Below are 17,777 nucleotides of genomic sequence, written 5' to 3' on the forward strand. Positions count from 1 at the left end.
ATCCTAAAAGACCTCTTCCAGACACCATTCCTTGATGAAGCAATAAAAACTCCCAAGAGGAGTCATGAAGTTAATCTCACCCAACTGGTCTTCTTTGCCTAAAGCTCAACAAGGTGACTAGGTCAAGAGATGCTGGAGTAACTGTTGGTGAATAGGAATAGAAGTAGCCCAGGAAAAACCATTCTCAATGTTATACTCCCTCACACCCATTACCTTGGCACCAGTCTCCCTGGTGATGGTCTGCTCATGTTGGAGGGGAGAGAGACACTCTGCACCTGGCTCCTCCTCCTCCTCCTCCTCCTCCTCTTCCTCTTGGATGTCTGACAGGTCGGAGCTTCGACCGTGGTCCATCAGAGAGTTTGTCAGGCGGGCCCCAACCTCGCTGGCATCCTCCCTCTGCAGCAGAAAAGGGATGGGAGAGCAGGCATAAATGTATGAAATGGGAAGGAGTTCCTTCCCCCAGCCAAGATACTTAGGGGAAAGAAAGAAGAAGGAAAGAAGGGAGAGAAGACACAAGTTTATGAAATGGGAAGGAGTTCCTTCCCTCCATCCAAGATATTTAGGGAAAAGAATGAAGAAGGAGAAAAAAGGAAAGGAGAGGAAACATAAATGTATGAAATGGGAAGGAGTTCCTCCCCCCCCCCCCCCCAAGAAACTTAGGGAAAAGAATGAAGAAAGAAAAAGGGAAAGGAGAGAAAGGGGCAAGACAGCAAAAGGGGGAAAATGGAGGAAAAGAAGAAAAAGAAAATAGAAATAGGAAGATGTTGGGAAAAGGCAGAAAAAAATTTAAAAGTATTGGGAAAAAAGAGAAAAAAAGAGAAATGAAATAGGGAAAGGTGTGGATGGGAGAAAGAGAAAGAAAGAAAATGAGGAGAGGACAAGAAGGAAATTGAGGAAAGAGATTAGAAGAGAAGGAGAAAGAACTAAGAAGAGGGAGGGGAAAGGGATATGGAGTCCCAGTGCAGTGAGTGGCATTTGCTACTTACATTAGTAGCAATAAGATTAAGAATAATTCACATTTACATAGTATTTTTTAAGATTAACAAGATGTTTTCCTCATAATAGCACTGTGAGGCAAGTAGTATGAATATATATTATTCTCATTTTACAGAGGAAGAAACTGGGGCTCAAAGAAGGTAGATGAATGGCTTAGAGTCACTTTATCTAGTTAAATGTCAGTGCTAAGGCTTGAATTTTCACCAAATTTCAGCTATTTTTGCCTCATTTTACTCCAAAGCCAGCATTTTTTCCATGTTACTTCTCTGGGACTCAGTTTCTTCTTCTGAGATAATCAGAATAATAATCTCAGCCAAGAAGAAATAGTCTTTTCCTTTCTATGGCTGGGAAGAACTTTGCAATTATGACAGATTAACAATGATTTCTGAAAGAACTGACGACAGTCAGTTTGACTCAGACATCAGAAGGTGGTACTAGATGTGAAAGAAAGTAGGGGTAGGAAAGCACCCAGAACTTGTGGGGAAGGAGGTAAACATTCTCTTTCGTGGTCTCTGTCTCTTTCTGTTTCTGTCTCTCTTATATCTTTCCCTCTCCTTCTCCTCTTCCCCTCTGTCCCTCCCTCTTCTGCCCTTCTCTCCATTCCCTATTCCTCCTACCTTCTTCCCCATCATGGTGGCAGACATAACTGATAGCTGGATACAGAATAACCAGTATTTAGGGAGCCAGAATTTAGAAAGCATAGACAACAGTAGTGTTCCTTTAGCAGGAAAGTTCATGAGTTTAGCACCTAGTTAGCAAGAATTAAATAAAATTGGAAGTTCCCCAAATGGCTTCTTTCTACCTCTGCCTTTCTCACTCTAATCATGGCAGCCTACACTGCCAGGTCTTGGGATATCCTGAAGTCTCTACTCAAGTCTCAGGATCTCTCCCCCAACAGGATCTGGGTCCCCCACTCTAATTACCACCTCCCCCCCCAAAGTTCTTGCTGTTTTCTTCAGGGATCAGAAATAAGCTAGTTAATAAGAAGAATAAAAGAGATAAATCTTTTTGGGTCCCACCCTAGCACTCTGGAACTCATCCACTCTTGTCTTCTGCTGATTTTTATTCTCCCTTCTCCCCCATGAGATTAATAAAGTCTTTTAAGGAAAACTCAACCCCTATTCTGAGTAAAGAGTAAAAATAAGCACACTGCCAATAGTAAGCGCCAACTTTTGCACAGTAATCTTCAGTAGAGTAAGCCATTCCTCCTTTCTTGAACTTTTTCCCCTTTTCATAGAATGTGGGTGACCCCAGAGAGAAACAGGTTGGAGAATATTGTTGAAGCTCATCAAAAGTGTTGATGAATGAAAACATGTCTCAAGCACTAACTGATGGAGTAAAGCAGGGAGAAGGAAGTCTTGGAAGCCAGTGTTCTTCCTTCTTGAGATTCTACTGTCTCACTCCTCCTACCTTACAGGGTTACTGTGAGAGACAAAAATGAAATCACATATAGGTATAGGGCTCCACTATCTAAATAATGGGGGAGAAAAAGTCAGATTCTGCCATACAGACAAAGAGAAAGAGAGGGTACTAGTCTGCCACAGAAGGTGGGCAAGAGTCCCACACGAGGAACTAGAGCTCCTTAGTTTAAAGTTGCTATGACCCTCCTGTGCTCACCTCGATTCTGGCTCGGGGTCCAGGACCAATTTCTCCTCGCCCAGCCTCTGCCCCCAGCATCCTCTCAGCTGGGGCTCCTGGGGCAGGACTTTCTCCCGGTCCCTTCACTGCCACCACTGCTGCCTCCTCCTCCTCCTTCTTCCCCAACAGAGAGAGCCCTGGGCTCTGACTTCTCTTGCCTCCAGCGGCCAACCCTGCTGCTGCAAGGGCTCCAGTCTCCTCCTGAAAAAGGAAGCCATGAGTAGGGAGAAGCTTGAGACTCAGCATCACTCCGAACTGCCCAAGATCTCGGCCTGGCAGAAGAATATCCACCTGCATGTTGTCCTGGGCGGAGTCCTCTTGGGGGATTCTCTCTGCTGTCTTTGAGGGGCTGTCGGGGAGGTCTCCTGAAACGTCTCGGCTTCCAGGAGGATCATGGTGCTGAGGGACGGGACTTGGATCCCCAGGGCCCAGAGAGGCAGGGCAAGGAGGGGATTTGGCCTCTGGGCTTGTGGAAGGCAACAAGGCAGCAGCAGACGTTCTGAGAACCAGAGGGGATGGGCAAGCCAGAGCCAAGGCTGGAGGAAGCTGGGCTGGGATGGAATCGACCGATTCTCCGTGCGGGGACATGGTACGTACCACCACCTCCCGACATACCCGTAGCAGCTGGAGCTGAGACAGATCTACCAGCACACTGCCTGCTGTTGGGGAGGCAACCTCCATAATCTGAGGTATAACAAAAACCATCCTAAGCACATGTTCTCATCACCAGGTCCCCTCTCCAAATCTCCTAATCCATTTTAAAATGGAGAATCTGAAGCATTTTATTTGAAACAACTTAATCCAACCATAGGAGAGCTGGGGGGGGGGGGGGAGAGCATTATAGAGTACACAATGCCAGGGGAAGGAAGGAAGGAAATCCCTAGGCACAAGGAAGCAACAATGACTCCCCAGAATCCACTGCAACATCACTATATGAGGTACGGGATAGTCGGCTGTTTGTGAGTTACTAGAAAGGGAGGGATGAGGGTCTTCTCCTTCATTTGCAATAGGGGTCAGTGACCTTTCCCTCCCTAGGAGAGTCTAGAATATGGCTGTAACTCCCAGAATCCCAATGGGATACCTTCTGTCCATCAGCATAAATGGCATAACCTGTGACCCGGACGCCATTGGACGATCCAGCAGCATCGATGGTCACTGGCAGCCAGCTAATGACCAAGATCCCTGGAGAGGGGCCTTGTTCAATCTGCACATCCAGGGGGGCATCTGGGGGACCTAGAGGGAGGGAGGGAATAGACAGTCAGGGGTACACACACACACACACACACACACACACACAGACACACACACACACACACATACACACACACACAATCCTTGGAAAGAGGGAACAGTGAGCACGAGGTTTGGAATAAAAGACCTGGATTCAGATCCTGTTTCTGCCATTTACCTGTGACCTTGGACAAAGTCGTTTCTCTGAGTCTCAGTTTCCTTATCTGTAAACTGAGTGCTATCTAAGGTCCCACCATATCTAAGCTTAGGACCTCCTGAAGAGACAAAGAGCTCCGCTGTTCATTGCCAGGGAAGGGGGAGTCGTTCCAAGCCTCTGGCTCTCTTCTCTCCTGGGAACAACTCAATCTGCCCTGCAATCCCCAAGTTGCCCAGCCCTGAGCCATTCCTCGGCCTTCCTACCTGCTGCCAATGTGGTGAAATGTATGACAGCTGCTCGATTTTGTAGTTTCTCCCAGCTTGGCTCCGAGGGCCCAAGTGAGATGGGCCGGGCTTCCACCCTGGCCTGGTAGGGTGTGCCAGGACGCAGGTGGCAGAAGGTGCCCCAGTAGGTACCCGGACGTGCAGGTGGGCACTCCTCCCCATTGAGGTAGACAGCATGGGCAAGGTTGCTATTGCTGGGCACCCAGGTGATTTCTGCGGATGTGGCAGTCAGCCGGCGCACCCGCAGCTGGCTGGGGGCCAGCCCAGCCCCTGCCCCTACCATAACACAGCAGCGCAGCGGGTCCGAGCTGCCTTGGCTGGTCAGAGCCTGAACAGCCACCCAGCAGGACCCTGACTGCAGGTCTAGATGCTCCAGCACAGCTTTTCGGGGTTTCCCTGGGCCCAGGGTCTGATGCAGCTTCCCATCCACGCAGACATGGTAGCCCTGAACATCAGCCCCCTCCGAAGGAGGCTCCCAGGTCAGCACCACGCTGTGGGCCAGTTGTTTTAGGACAGCCAGGTGTCGGGGATAAGGCACAGCAGGGGGCTCCAGCAGGGGGCTGGGGCTGAGGTCGTTCCTCTCCTCCTCAGGCCTGGCCTGGCTGCCCCCTCCACTGCTCTGACCCCCGCTGCTACCGGCCCCACCCCCGCTGAGGAAGCTGAGCTCAGGGCCTGAGCTGTGAGACAGGTCCATCAGCTCTGGGGGCACCGAGGACATGAGGTCGTCGTCGGAGACTCGCTCCACAAAGTTGGAGGGGACCAAGCCCCGACGGCCATCCATCAGCTCCCCTGAGCAGAGAAACGAAGAAGGGGAACTATGAGACTCCAATGGCTCACCCTAGCTGAAAATTACTGCTTAAATGTCCTAACAATGGAGAATTTGAAGCATTTTATCTGAAGCAATTTAATCCACCATAGGACAGCTGGGGGATGCCATAGTGCGCACAATGCCAGGCCTGAAGTCAGAAAAGCTGTGTGTGAGCCTGGGCAAGTCACTTAACCCTGTTGATCCAGTTTCCTCATCTGTCAAGTGGATTGGAGAGGGAAATAGCAAACCGCTCCAGTGTCTCTACCAAGAAAGCCCCAAAAGCGGTGGTGAGAAGTTGGACAAACTGCAGTTATAATGCTAAGGGAACTGGAATTCTCTCCATGTGCCTTTTCAGATGGGATCGGTTAAAAGACTGGGTATGTTGACGCTGGGTGTAATACGCCATCCATTTCTAAATACTGGAAAGGCCAATGGGCAGCACCAGACCGCACATAGTGCGTATACTTGTGGATTGGATGACTGACAAGCACTTTACAAATATTATCTCAATCCTCCCAACAAAACTGAGAAGTAGATATTATTATTCCCATTTTATAACTGAGGAAACTAAAACAGTGACTTGTCCAATGTCACTGAACTTCTAAATAATTTGAACTCCGTTCTTCCTGACATCACGTCCAGTGCTCTAGCCACCATGGTGCTAACTAGACAGAAGTGGGTTGATCTAAAAAGAGGGATCAGCTGCTGAAAAATCTTCAGGAACAGGGGGTCTTTTAAAGGCAAGCAGGAGAAAATATCTTCCTGCTCTATTTACCTTCAAAAAAGCCATCCTCATCCATGTTGCCATAGATATAGATGTACTCGCCTGCAGTCAATGGCAGCTCTGCCTCTGGGTTCTCATTGGGACCTTCAAAGGGGTTGTAGCTGGTAGGAGTGGTAGGAGAGGCAAGGTCACTAGATAAGAAAGGGGGGCACTACCTCCCCACTCCCACTTCTTTCCTTCCCTCTCCCTTATTTCTGACCTTCCACTCCATCTTAGACAACTAAATTCTTCCCTGTAATAGAGACAAAGGTTTGCTTCCCTTAATCCCCTCCCCCCTCACACACACACACACACACACACACACACACACACACACACACATACACACACACACACATGATCAAGCGTATTAAATGCTTAGAGAGCACAGAGGACACCTCAGCTCAGGTCTCTCTGCCCAACCCTCCTGAGCTTGCCCCACTTCCAGAGCCTTCCCTGCTCACCTCTTCTCAGTATCTTTGCCTGGTAGGAAGGGGTTAGTGATCATTTGAAGGGAGGAGGGGAGAGGCAGAGGATGTGGCAAGAGAGGCAGGAAGGATGCTCACCTGTACCGAGCTAGGAAAACCTGCAGTTTGGCTCCTCTGAAGACACCTTCGGTCTCTGGAAGTAGGGACATGCTGTCTGCCTCCAGTTCCTCCACCTCACTGGCTGTATCTACCTAAATGGATGACAGGAGGAAACAGACAGAAAAATCAGCTGCTTTAGGATTCGGTGAAGGCAGAGAAGGAGAATAAACCCAAGGCCAAACCTAATTAGAAGCTTTTCCCAGACTGCATGAAACGTTTTGCCTCAAACATTTTAAAATATGCACATAGCATGATTCAAATGCATCCTATGCTTTTGGGTTTTTTTTGGGGGGGGTGTTTTTTTGTTTTGTTTTCTGTAACAATAGCTGGAGCGTTCTGGGTCAATCACAGTCCTGAGGTCCTGCTTCCTAGTCAATGTTCAGCTTGACCTGTTCCATCATCTTTCCAGCAGAGGGAGTTCCTCTCCAACCAATCAATCGATAAGAATTTATTCAGCATTTATGTTCTAGATACCAAATATAAACAAAGGAAGGCACTTGAGAGGGGAAGGCACCACAATGCAGGGAGGGAAATTTTTTTTTAAAGAAAAGACATGTAGAAGGGGATGGTCCAGCTAAGCTTTATGAGGAACAAAGTGTGCATTATAGGCATGGAAGAATAGAGATGGGTGTGCAAAGGTATGTCATGTGTGAAAAACAGAAGACAATTTGGCTCAACTGTAGAGTCACTGAAGGGGAATAATATCTGGCTGAAAATGTAGGGTGGATCCAGGTCATGAAGGGCTTTAAATGTCAAGTGGAGGACTTTATATGTGATACCAGATGCACCAATGGCTTTGGGTATATCACTTTGGCAAATATGCATATCGATTCAGAAAGGAAAGAGACTTAAGGAATTAAACTCAATTAGGAGACTCGTGTTATAATATAGGTGGGAGGTTATAGGGAACTAGACCAAGCTGGGAGCATGAGAGTAGAGAACTGAGTTTAGGAAGAAAGGACTGGAAGTAACAGGGACAAGACCCGATGTGGGAACACATTTTCATTGACAATTTGGGTGTGGATTTTAAATGGGACCATCCCATTCCAAAAGGTTCTTAATCTTTTTTGTGTCATGGACTTCCCTTTGATGGTCTAGTAAAACCTACAGACTCCTTTCCTATGTATAAAATAGAATACACAGGATCTCAAAAGAAACCAATCATATAATTATGAAAAATATAATATATATATATAATTATTTTATTACTTTTATATAATTTATAAAAAATATAATTTATTTTAAATATCTAATTATTAAAAATAATTATGAAGTATAATTATTTTTTTAAAAACAAGTTCACAAATTCCAAGTTTTAGAAACCCTAATTACAGACTACTGAAAATAAAAATGTAACTTTTTTCACTATCCACAGACTCCTTCTATGTATGTGGGAAAGGGGGAGGTCCATGGATCCTAGGTTATAAAACCTATTTTAAAGAACCTGGCTCAAAAGGGAAAGGATGAAATGAGAGGCTGCATATTGACAAGAGACATAGTTGGAGTTATACAATATTTCTCTCTGTGTGAAACAGGACTGGGTGGACATAGATGTGGTGAGCAGAAAAATCAAGCGGGAGAGAAGTGATTTTGGCTTGCCATGGCTCCATAAGCCCCACCATTCCACAGTAGGATGTTGCCACCTATTCCTGAGCTTGGCATGAGATTGGTAACTGGGAAACTTTTGTCTTCTACTAAAAGCCCTGAGGGGAAAAGGACTGTATGTTGGGAAGACAAAGGAAGCAGCAAATGGAATGAACAGATAGGATAACTGCCATGAATGGACAGTCTGCACCAAGAGGGAATTTCGGAGCTCAGAACAAAGAAGCCAGAAGTTTAGGTCTCATCTCCATCCCAGACCTAGTTTTCTACTTACTCTCGTCCTAGGAACAGGGAGATGCCCCTCTATGTGCATAGCTATTCTTATTAATAGTCTCTCTGCAAGTATTCCTGGCGCCAACGTGTCTCTATCCAGTGTAGTCCCCTGAGGTCTCAGGGGGTCCCCCAAGGATCAGGGCAAAAAGCAACCTGAGGCAGGGCTACAACCAACCTCTGAGGACAGGGAGCTCTGCTCAGCTCCTCTCTCATACCCTGAGGACATAGAAGGCTTCTGTCCCCAGCCCTCTGGCAGTGCATCAAGGGGCAGTATACAACCTATCCTTCAGGGAACCCCCAGAAGAAGAACAATCATAGGGGACCCTTCACAGGGTCTCCTTCACAGAACTAGGGCTAGATGCCAGACTGAGGTAGCCAGGCTAAATTCCCTCTCCTGAGTATCAACTTGGGGTGGGATGGACACTGACCTCTGGCGTAGGACATGACTTGGGGCTGTTGTGAATAGATTCAGAGCGGGAAGAGTTGGAGAGAGATTCTGCTTTTTTGGCAGCCCTTCGTGGGGCCCCAGAGTGAGCGATAGAAACTGCATCTGGAGCTCTTGGGGCACCACGCCTGGGAGAACCGGGCAGGAGGTCTGCATCTGGAGGAGAGATAGGAGATTTGAGAGAGAGAAGACAGTTGGCAGGCTGTGGTCTCTCCACACCCTGGGACTCCCATCCAAGAAAGCGGCAACCACTTCAGGATTCCCCCAAAAAGCAATGAGATGAGCTGGGGAGAAGAAAATAGCCTATCTGCCCCACACTTTCCCTTCAGTGTGGCTCTATGAGCTAAGAAGTCTGTGTTCACAACTTTCCTGTGGCCTGAATATTTACCAGAATTCCCAGGCTGCATTTGAGAAAATTCTTCCCTCTCAATCCAAACTCTCCTGCTCCTTCCCTCTCCCACATTTACTGGGAGAGGGGAGGAAGTGGCTTAGCTCTCCCACGCTGCCTATTCATCCAATGATTCCTCTTTAACTCCCAATAGTGATTTTTAACAAATTATCTATCTATACACACCACAAGCTCCATAACTTCCCTTATGCAAAAGAGTAGGGTATTGCAAAAGAACAAGTGAGAGATTTGTGCCAGTGATAGAGGCCAAGTTTCAACTGTCCTGGGTCTCAGCTTCATCTTTACAATGGGTAGAATGCCCATCGAATATATCTTCATAGAGCTATTATAAGGAGATCATATTGTTAACCCTGAAGAAGGATGAAGGAACCTGTGGTTTCCTTGGATGTAGCAAGCACTTGGTGAGGAAATCACCATCTTCTCTAGAGCAACTTATAGTCTCACAGAGTTGTCTGGCTTAGAGGGCAAGCGCAGCCCTTAACCACTGTGCCACGGAGTCTCAAACATTCCAAAATAAGCAATGGGGTAGTTCATACCATGATTTCAGTCCTGTACCTTTGGGGCTGGGCCCCCTGAAGGGCTGTGGGGTGGAGCAGCAGCAAGGAACAGGAGGTAGTTCAGTGCTGCTGGTACCCAGGGTTGAGCTAAGCAGATCCAAGGGGCCTGGATGCATTCGGAAAGCCTGGAGCTCCTGAGCCAAGAGACTGAAGCGTTCTGTCTGGCTGCGGCACTGCTCCTCCAGCTCCCTCACCCGGGCCTGGGAAGCACAGGTCATGAGCCCCCAGTCCCCAGAGGGGAAGGGCAGCCTCTGTTCCCTTGCCTCACCCCCAAAGAGGAATATCCCTTCCTTTTCTTGTCTCCTCTCCCCCAGAGTTAAGATGATATCCCTCCCCAAAACTGTTCCTCAAAGGATTAAATGCCATTTTTCCCTTCAGGGTCAGATACCAAGGAATGAGGGCTGGGGGTAGAATTTGGGGGCTCTAGACTTTTAGTAGAATGATGTACTGGGGGAGGGAGGGGAGAGTACACACTCTGGTGTCAAAGAATCGTGTTTCAAATCTTATCTCTGCTGCTTACTACTTGTGTGACTTTGAGCACATAACCTCTCTGGGCCTCAGTTTCCCCATCTGTACAATGAGGAATTTGGATTTCATGACCTCCTAAGACTTCCAGTTCTAGATTTAAAAACTTATCTTATCTTATCTTAAAATTTTATGGCATCCAGCTGCACCCAGAGAGAGACTATGGGGATGAATGCAGATCACAACATGTTTGCCTGCATTTTGTTTTCTTTCTCATTTTTTTTTCTTTTTTAATCTGATTTTTTTCTTGTGCAGCATAATTGTGGAAATATATATATATATATATATATATATATATATATATATATATATATATATATATAAGAATTGCACATATTTAACACATATTGGATTATTTGCCATCTAAGGGAAGAGATAGAAGCAAGGGAGGAAGAAAATTTTGAAATACAAGATTTTGCAAGAGTGAATGTTGAAAATTATCTATTCATATGTTTTGAAAATAAAAAGCTTTAATAATAAAAAAAGAAAATAAAAAATCTTATGGCGCCTTTATTCACAATCCTCATGCTGCTACCCTAGGAAACGGTAATGATACTTTGTACATACATTTGTGCCTTCTGTTCTTGGGGACTGTTACCACCTTCCCTGCATCTCCCTCATCCCAATCAGTGTTAATTCTGGATTTTTCTCAGCTTTTCACCTTCCTACTGTTACTGACCCAAATCCCCTTCCACAGAAAGGGGAGAGGGAAGAGAGAGACTGGAGACCTGGGGGTGAGGGGTGGGGAATTCCATCTTCAAGATGACTCATAAAGATCATAATAAACCAAATGCTACTCCTAAATTTCCCCTTGGAGGACTACAGCCTGTAGCATAGAATCAAGACCTCTGGAACTGGAAAGAATTAGAGACCACTTAGTCCAACTTTCTCATTTTATAGATGAGAAAACAGAGATTGGGGATTAAGACCAAGTCCCTTGACTGCCTGTCCAACACATTTTTCAAAGCATAGCACACTGCCTAGCAAGATTTGCTTCCAAATCCAATAATGAGATATCATGCATGAACTTTTTGACAACCAGTCTTAAAAAACAGGATGTCTTGGGTTTTGTTTTTTGGTGGGGGGAAGGGAGGGAGATTTTGAGGGAGGAGTTGGGGGGAATAGGATGGAACCAAGTAGCTTCTTCTTCAGATAAGGAAGAGGGAGTCAGTAGATTCTCTGATGATTTGTGTAATCCCACCCCCACCTCTGATTACTATTATGACCTGTTCTCTGAACCCCGAGAGAACATGCTCAAAGTCAGCTTGTGGTAAATGAATAGGGAAAATTTCCAGGGTAAGGTGGGAGCCAGCAGGTGAGAAAAAGGCATACCTGCATAGAATCCAAGGTAGACTGAGGCAGCAAAAGAAAGAGCAGAAGAGAGGTTAGAACCCCTCTGGCCCACACGTTTTTTAATTAGCCCCATGGGGCAGGAAGAGAAAGGAGGAGGAGGGAGAAAGAAAAGGGGAGAATGGAAAGGAATCGGCCAGACTGCAATTCCAGGCAGGGCAACTCCCAGGACTGAGAGAGCAACTCCTAAAAGGAAAGGAGATGCCCAGAGGTGAGGGTAGCCCCATAAGGGGAGGTGGAAGAATTATAGCCCTGAGGGGAGGCAGCTTGGAACCCTCCAGGCACCTCAGGTGAGACTGTAGTAGGAGCTCTCTCTTCTTGCAGGTGGGAGCTAACATCCATCTCCCTCCTCTGAGAAGCCTATGGATCCTTGAGCCTCCCATCAGGTGACTTTCCCTCCTCACCCCAGTACAACCCCCCCCATACATCAGATAGCATATTTCTGTGTCTGACCCCTGCCTCAGGCCCCAGTGGACAGAAACATTATTTCCTAGAATTGATAGTCAGTATCCTACCAGGGAATTCCCATAGTTCTCCCTGCCCTTCCCCTACACTCCCAGCCACAGTCCCTGAGATGCCCATTACCTCCAAGAGCTGCACAGCCCCTTCATGTTCTCTCTTGGCCTGGGCTTGGGCCTGTGGATAGGAGTCACAGGTTATAGAGGTGTTAGGGAAAGGGAGCAAGGGAAAAAGAAGAGAAAAGGAGAATGGAGGGGGGAACCAAGGAGAAAGGAGGCACAGAGTGGGAGAAACAGGGAACTGGGGAAAAGAGAGAATAAGTCAGGAAGGGGGAAGAGAGGAAAAGGATAGTCTGAAGAAAATTAATATCACCCACATATCCTCTCCAGAAGATGGAAGGGCATAATCTAATAACCAGGTCCAGGACCCCAACTTTACCTATATTAACCCCATCCCAAGGGGTAAAGTTCTTCTTGGACACCTGAGGTTGGTACAGAGGGAGATAATTGCTCTTTCCCCTTTGCTTGATGGAGGAAATACATCAAAGCTCTATGGCACAATCTGATACTGTTTCCTTCCTTCCTAGCCCTAGCTTTCTCTTTTCCTCATTCCCTTCTTCCTAAGTGATGCTTTTTAACCAGTCTAGCCTCAGTCTTCATCATAGAGGTCCTTCTCCTTACCTGCTGCAGCCTCAAGACCTCTTCTTGCTTCTCCTGCAAACCTATCCGGGCCTGCTCATGCTCCAATTCCAGCTGCTGCCTCCTCTGGGCCACCTCTCGCATATGCTGAAACACACAGAGCCCCCATGACCAAGTTCATCCCTGTTGGCCCCCAGCCCCATGCCCCATTTTTTTAGTTTAACTGAAGCAAAATAAATTTTTCCTCTTTGAGAAGGAAGGCCAAACAACAAAGAGCAGCACCTTAGTTTAAATCTGTGTGAATCTGTTTCAGATGTATTTCTTAACAATATATCTCATTGAATTCTGCTTTCTAATTCAATCTACCATCCACTTCCATTTTATGGGTTAGTTCATCCCATTCACATTCACAGTTTTACTTATTTATGGTACTATTTACCTCCATCCTGTTCTCCAGAAATCTCTCATCTCTTACCACCACCCCCACTTTGACCAAGAAGAAAGTGGCGAGAGAAGAATGAGCTTAGCTACTGTGCTCTATTCTTTATATAATCTGCTTTTATGTATGTCCCATCTTCTCTCTTCTCCTCATCCATTCATAGCTTCTTAGTGTCTTTTCTTTTTACTTTTAAAACCTCATTTTAGTGGAAATGGTTAATATGATTGCTTGTGTATAACATATATCAAATTTCTTGCCTTCTTGGAGGAAGAGGAGGAGAGGAGGGAGAAAAAAATAGAAATCAAAATCATATAAAGATAAATGTTGAAAACTAAAAGAGAAATTGCATATAAAATTGACTGCTATTGGAGTATGCAGCCTTATGGGTATGTGCCTGTACCAATTGAAATTTTTTTTAAATGAACTCTGCATTAAGTTTATTAAATAACTTCAATTTATGGACAAAAAAAATCCCCATTCATTTTAAAATCTTTAAAAGTGTTTTTTTTAAATTATGACTAATCTTTCCCTAAATAAGTCTTCTTCCTTTCCCTTCTTCTGTCTCTATTCTCACTGTTTCTCTGAATTGACTCAATTCTACACCAAACCCGTGTGTGTGTGTGTGTGTGTGTGTGTGTGTGTGTTTGTGTTTGTGTGTGTATGTTCTGTCCTTCTTTGACTACTTCAGATGAAACCATGGTACTGCTTCCTCCTACTCTACCATCTTTGCCAATCCTCAATCCCCCTCAGCCCTAGGCTTTTTTCCCCTTACAAAAAATCTACCACCATCTTCTCAAACTCCCTGAACACCAATACTCCTCTTGTTCCCCAGCTCTTCCTTTCCTCACTCCCTATACTTCTGCTTTCCCTCTTCTCCTGCTCCTCTATTATTTTCCTCAGCTTACCTTCAGCACCTGCTCTAGGCTCTCCAGCTTGCTCTGGAGTCCCTGGCTCTTCCGAAGGGCTGAGTCCCTCTCTTCTGTCACCCCCTGGAGCTGGCCCCTCAGCTCTGCATTCTCAGATTCCACCTGAATGGAGGGGGAGACAGAAAGACCCTGAGCCTTCAGTGGAGGTAGGAATCCAGGGAGGCCAAATCAGAAGTAAGGTGATGGCTTCTATAGTCTCCCAATTCTCCCAACACCCCAGCTTTATTCTCCCATGGCTCAACAGCCTAGCCTGGAAGGAGACATGGAGAGGAAGGGGAAAGACGCTCAGGCCTCCCCAGTTTCCCCTATGTAAGGCTGGCACCTCCTCCTTTGCCGAGGCTCTTCCACTGAGCCTAGAATTCTCCTCCACCAGGCGGGCATTCTCACTCTGTGCCTTCCGCAGCTGGAGTTCCTAGTAGAAGTGAAGACAAAGAACCATGGCCACCCGTTGGGGCTTCTAGCCACCCACCCACCCCAAACACATTTGCATTAGTCTTCTCTCACTAATGAACTCTCATGAGTAAAATTCCCCCCCACCCCCACCCCATTCCAGTTCAGTTCTTGTCCACTCCACTCCACCCACCCCACACCCACAGCCCGACAGATCTAGAAAGAAGGGAACTGAAATCCAGAGAAGCAGATAAGAAGCAAGACTCAAACTCAGAGTTCTGATTCTACATCCAAAGATGAAGATGGTTTAGAGGAAGCAGGGGATAGATGGGCTGAAGACTTTCCCACTAAAAATACTTATTCCCATGTACTGGCTAGGACAGGCTGCCCTGCCTTGTTGTCCTGCTCACCAACTCCTCACATCGCCTCTGCTTCTTCCTCACTTCATGCTCAAGGGTCTCCCATTTCTTCCGCTTCTTGCCAAGTTCTAATTCCTGTAGAAATCAAAAATAGGCTCTACCTCCAGCAGCACCTGGAAACCTCCCGCCTGAGGGTCTCAGATAGTACCCACTTTCTCACTGATCACCCCTAGCCCTGGCCACCTCGGTTTTGATTGAACAGTCTGAAACATTGAGGTTCTGACCCCACCCTGATACATTCTGTGTTGACCTATCCCTCTGATTAATATCCCTGGAGGACATTAGCACTGACCATAAGCTTAGGGTTAGTCCTACCTCCTAATACTCCTACTATACCCTTACTATAAAGAAGCACCCAACTTGGGATGAGACCTGGGATATCAGGTTTCTTCTTTCATTAGCAGATTACTTACTAGCATAGTCAGGAAAGACATTGTGTTGTTAATTTTGTGTTGGGATTTTTTTTCCCATTAAGAATATCCTCTACTAATACCATCTACTAATTCAGGTCAGTACCTGCTCTGTCTCTTACAGAGAGTTTCCTGAGCCCCTAAGACATTAAACCATTCCCCAGAATCGTCATGAGTCAGAGGCAAGACCCCAACCCAGCTCTTCCTGATTTTAAGATTGCTCCTCAATCCAATATTCCCATGCTCCCTTTCTCTGAAAAGGAGCCATATCAAAGCTATGATAATAGCCCTGAATGGCATCTTTAACTATCGACCTGTCCCAGATGGATCATAGGATCATAAATGAAGGCTTAAAAGGGATAGCAGGGCCACCTAATCCAAACTCTCATTTTACTAAGGAATATCTGTATATAAGGGCAGTGGAAAAGCAGGCCTCTGAAGGCAGCAGTTGGTCTTTGCTGAAAATGCTATTATAGTTCTTCCTACCTTGAAATGAGCAGCCTAATTAGCCTGACTATTTTTCCCTTTAGTTACTATGAAGATACAATGGACAAATTAACAACTTTAAAACCAAGTTTCACCTAGAATTAAACGACATAATAATATATATTATAATATAAATTAGACAAGGAGGGAAAAAAAATCTCTGAGATTGGTCTAATCCCAGACCATGAATTTGGCAAAACAGAGTCTCATAGTAGAGCTGTTATTTGAATAGTTGTTCAACCCTATTTCATGTCCTTTTCCAAACTAAATGTAAATTCTTCTTGAAAATACCCAAGTGCTCTATAATGATCTTTTGTACAGCTAATGAGTACATAGGGAAGTAACAAACTGTCCAGGCCAAATATACTGTACCTAAAAGAGATAGTCTCTGCCAAGAATTCTTGTATACATCTCTACTACAATAAAGGGACAATGACATCTATGTTTTCTGCAGTCAACATACATTGAATAGAATCAGTTTCCTTTCTCTTGCTGATATTTCTTGTTTTGAGAAGGATGATTTTATGTTTTACAGGGTTTATTTCTTTCCTGCTCTCTTTGTTGCTATTTCTTGTTTGGGGGGGGGGACACATTCGTGTGTGATTTTTGTTCTCTCTCTCCTTTTCCTTCTCCCCCTTTTTCTCTCCCTCTCCCTGTCTGTCTGTCTGTCTATGTGTATGTGTATCTCTCCATGTCTGTCTTTGTCTCTGTTTTCCTCCTTTTTGTGTGTGTGTGTCTTGTCCCTGCCTTTGTTTCATTTTCTCTACTTCTCTGTCTCTCTTTCTGTGTCTCTGTCTCTTGCTCCCTCTCTCTTTCTCTCTTTTTCTTTTCTTTTTATCCCCCCCAACAGTCTTTCTTTTTCTCAACAGTTTCTTACTTTTTCTAAAGCTATGAAACTTTCTTGCTGTTTTTCTCCCCCTTGAATAGGATCTCCAAAGCTGAATGTGATCAGCAAGAATGGGCTAGAGGGGCCCTTAGATAAATATCTTCCTTGCTTTGTCCTCTGTTCTGCTGAGAGACATTATGGTATAGTGTTTAAATACAAAGCCAAAAAGACAAAAGTTCCATTTAGCTTCTATTTGTACATACTGGCTGTATGACCTTCCTCATCACTTAACCTCTGGGCATGGGCCCCAAGCAACAGTCTTAAGATCTGTATTGGTGGAAGGAATTTCCTCTAGCAAAATCTCTATACCAAAAAACAAAAAACAAAAAAAACCAGATCTACCCTTTATCTTCCACAAGGTACTTAGACAGCCAACTATAGTATCCCATATCTGTCCCAATATTCTTTGTGTATTCTCTCCCTTTGATGAATCCTATTCATCTGCCCCATGTCTCTTGTCTTCTTTTAACTTGAGATCTGCTTCATTTTCTATTAAAAGCTATTAAAAGGAAGAAGATCTAAGTCTCATTTTGGAGAATAGTTTGCATACTTGCCTAAAATTTCCCCAATATGATGATGTATATTTTTATTCCCTCTGTCTAACAAATTTACAGAAGTCTCAAAGCTCTGATCCTTTATTCAAGTACCTTCTCTAACACATACTGGCTGCATGATCCTGACAAACAGTTAACCTCCCAAGAGCCACCCAGGGCAACTTTCTCAGACTCTATTAGAGGCTAGTTGCTGATCTGTTTTAGTGGAGGGAGTTACCTCACCTGGAGTTCCTTATAGGCAGGGAAATCACAAGCCCAGTCTCGAAAAATAAACACACTCCTGTTTTCAAAGAAAACCTGTGTGAGTTGTTGTGTGTAAGCTACAAAGACTCTTGCCAACACTGAAAGATCTAAGGGTCATTAGACTCTTGCAATATAGGTAAGATGGGATTCTTAACCTAGAGTCTATGGATAGATTTCAGGAAATCCATTACATCTTTATTTTCACTAATTTATAACTGACCAGTAATCATTTCCTTCAGTTATGAATGTAGACAATAAAATATGGTTCTGAGAAGGGGCTCACAAACTTTGCTAGATGGCCAG

The 17,777-nt window shown here is 45.3% G+C and overlaps 1 protein-coding gene across 1 annotated transcript in view; it reads right to left on the bottom strand.

Moving 5' to 3' along the window:
- Window positions 1-17,777, bottom strand: part of TSPOAP1 (TSPO associated protein 1) — a 36,402-nt gene that overhangs the window by 9,583 nt on the left and 9,042 nt on the right. The window contains 15 exon segments of the mRNA XM_074261896.1: window positions 214-396; window positions 2,614-2,835; window positions 2,926-3,318; window positions 3,716-3,867; window positions 4,285-5,094; window positions 5,889-5,998; window positions 6,443-6,555; window positions 8,767-8,939; window positions 9,748-9,949; window positions 11,607-11,627; window positions 12,210-12,260; window positions 12,764-12,868; window positions 14,066-14,188; window positions 14,409-14,498; window positions 14,887-14,970. Coding sequence (XP_074117997.1) covers window positions 214-396; window positions 2,614-2,835; window positions 2,926-3,318; window positions 3,716-3,867; window positions 4,285-5,094; window positions 5,889-5,998; window positions 6,443-6,555; window positions 8,767-8,939; window positions 9,748-9,949; window positions 11,607-11,627; window positions 12,210-12,260; window positions 12,764-12,868; window positions 14,066-14,188; window positions 14,409-14,498; window positions 14,887-14,970 — 2,832 coding nt within the window.

The sequence above is a fragment of the Sminthopsis crassicaudata genome, chromosome 4, assembly GCF_048593235.1.
Source record: "Sminthopsis crassicaudata isolate SCR6 chromosome 4, ASM4859323v1, whole genome shotgun sequence".
In the NCBI taxonomy this organism is placed as follows: domain Eukaryota; kingdom Metazoa; phylum Chordata; class Mammalia; order Dasyuromorphia; family Dasyuridae; genus Sminthopsis; species Sminthopsis crassicaudata.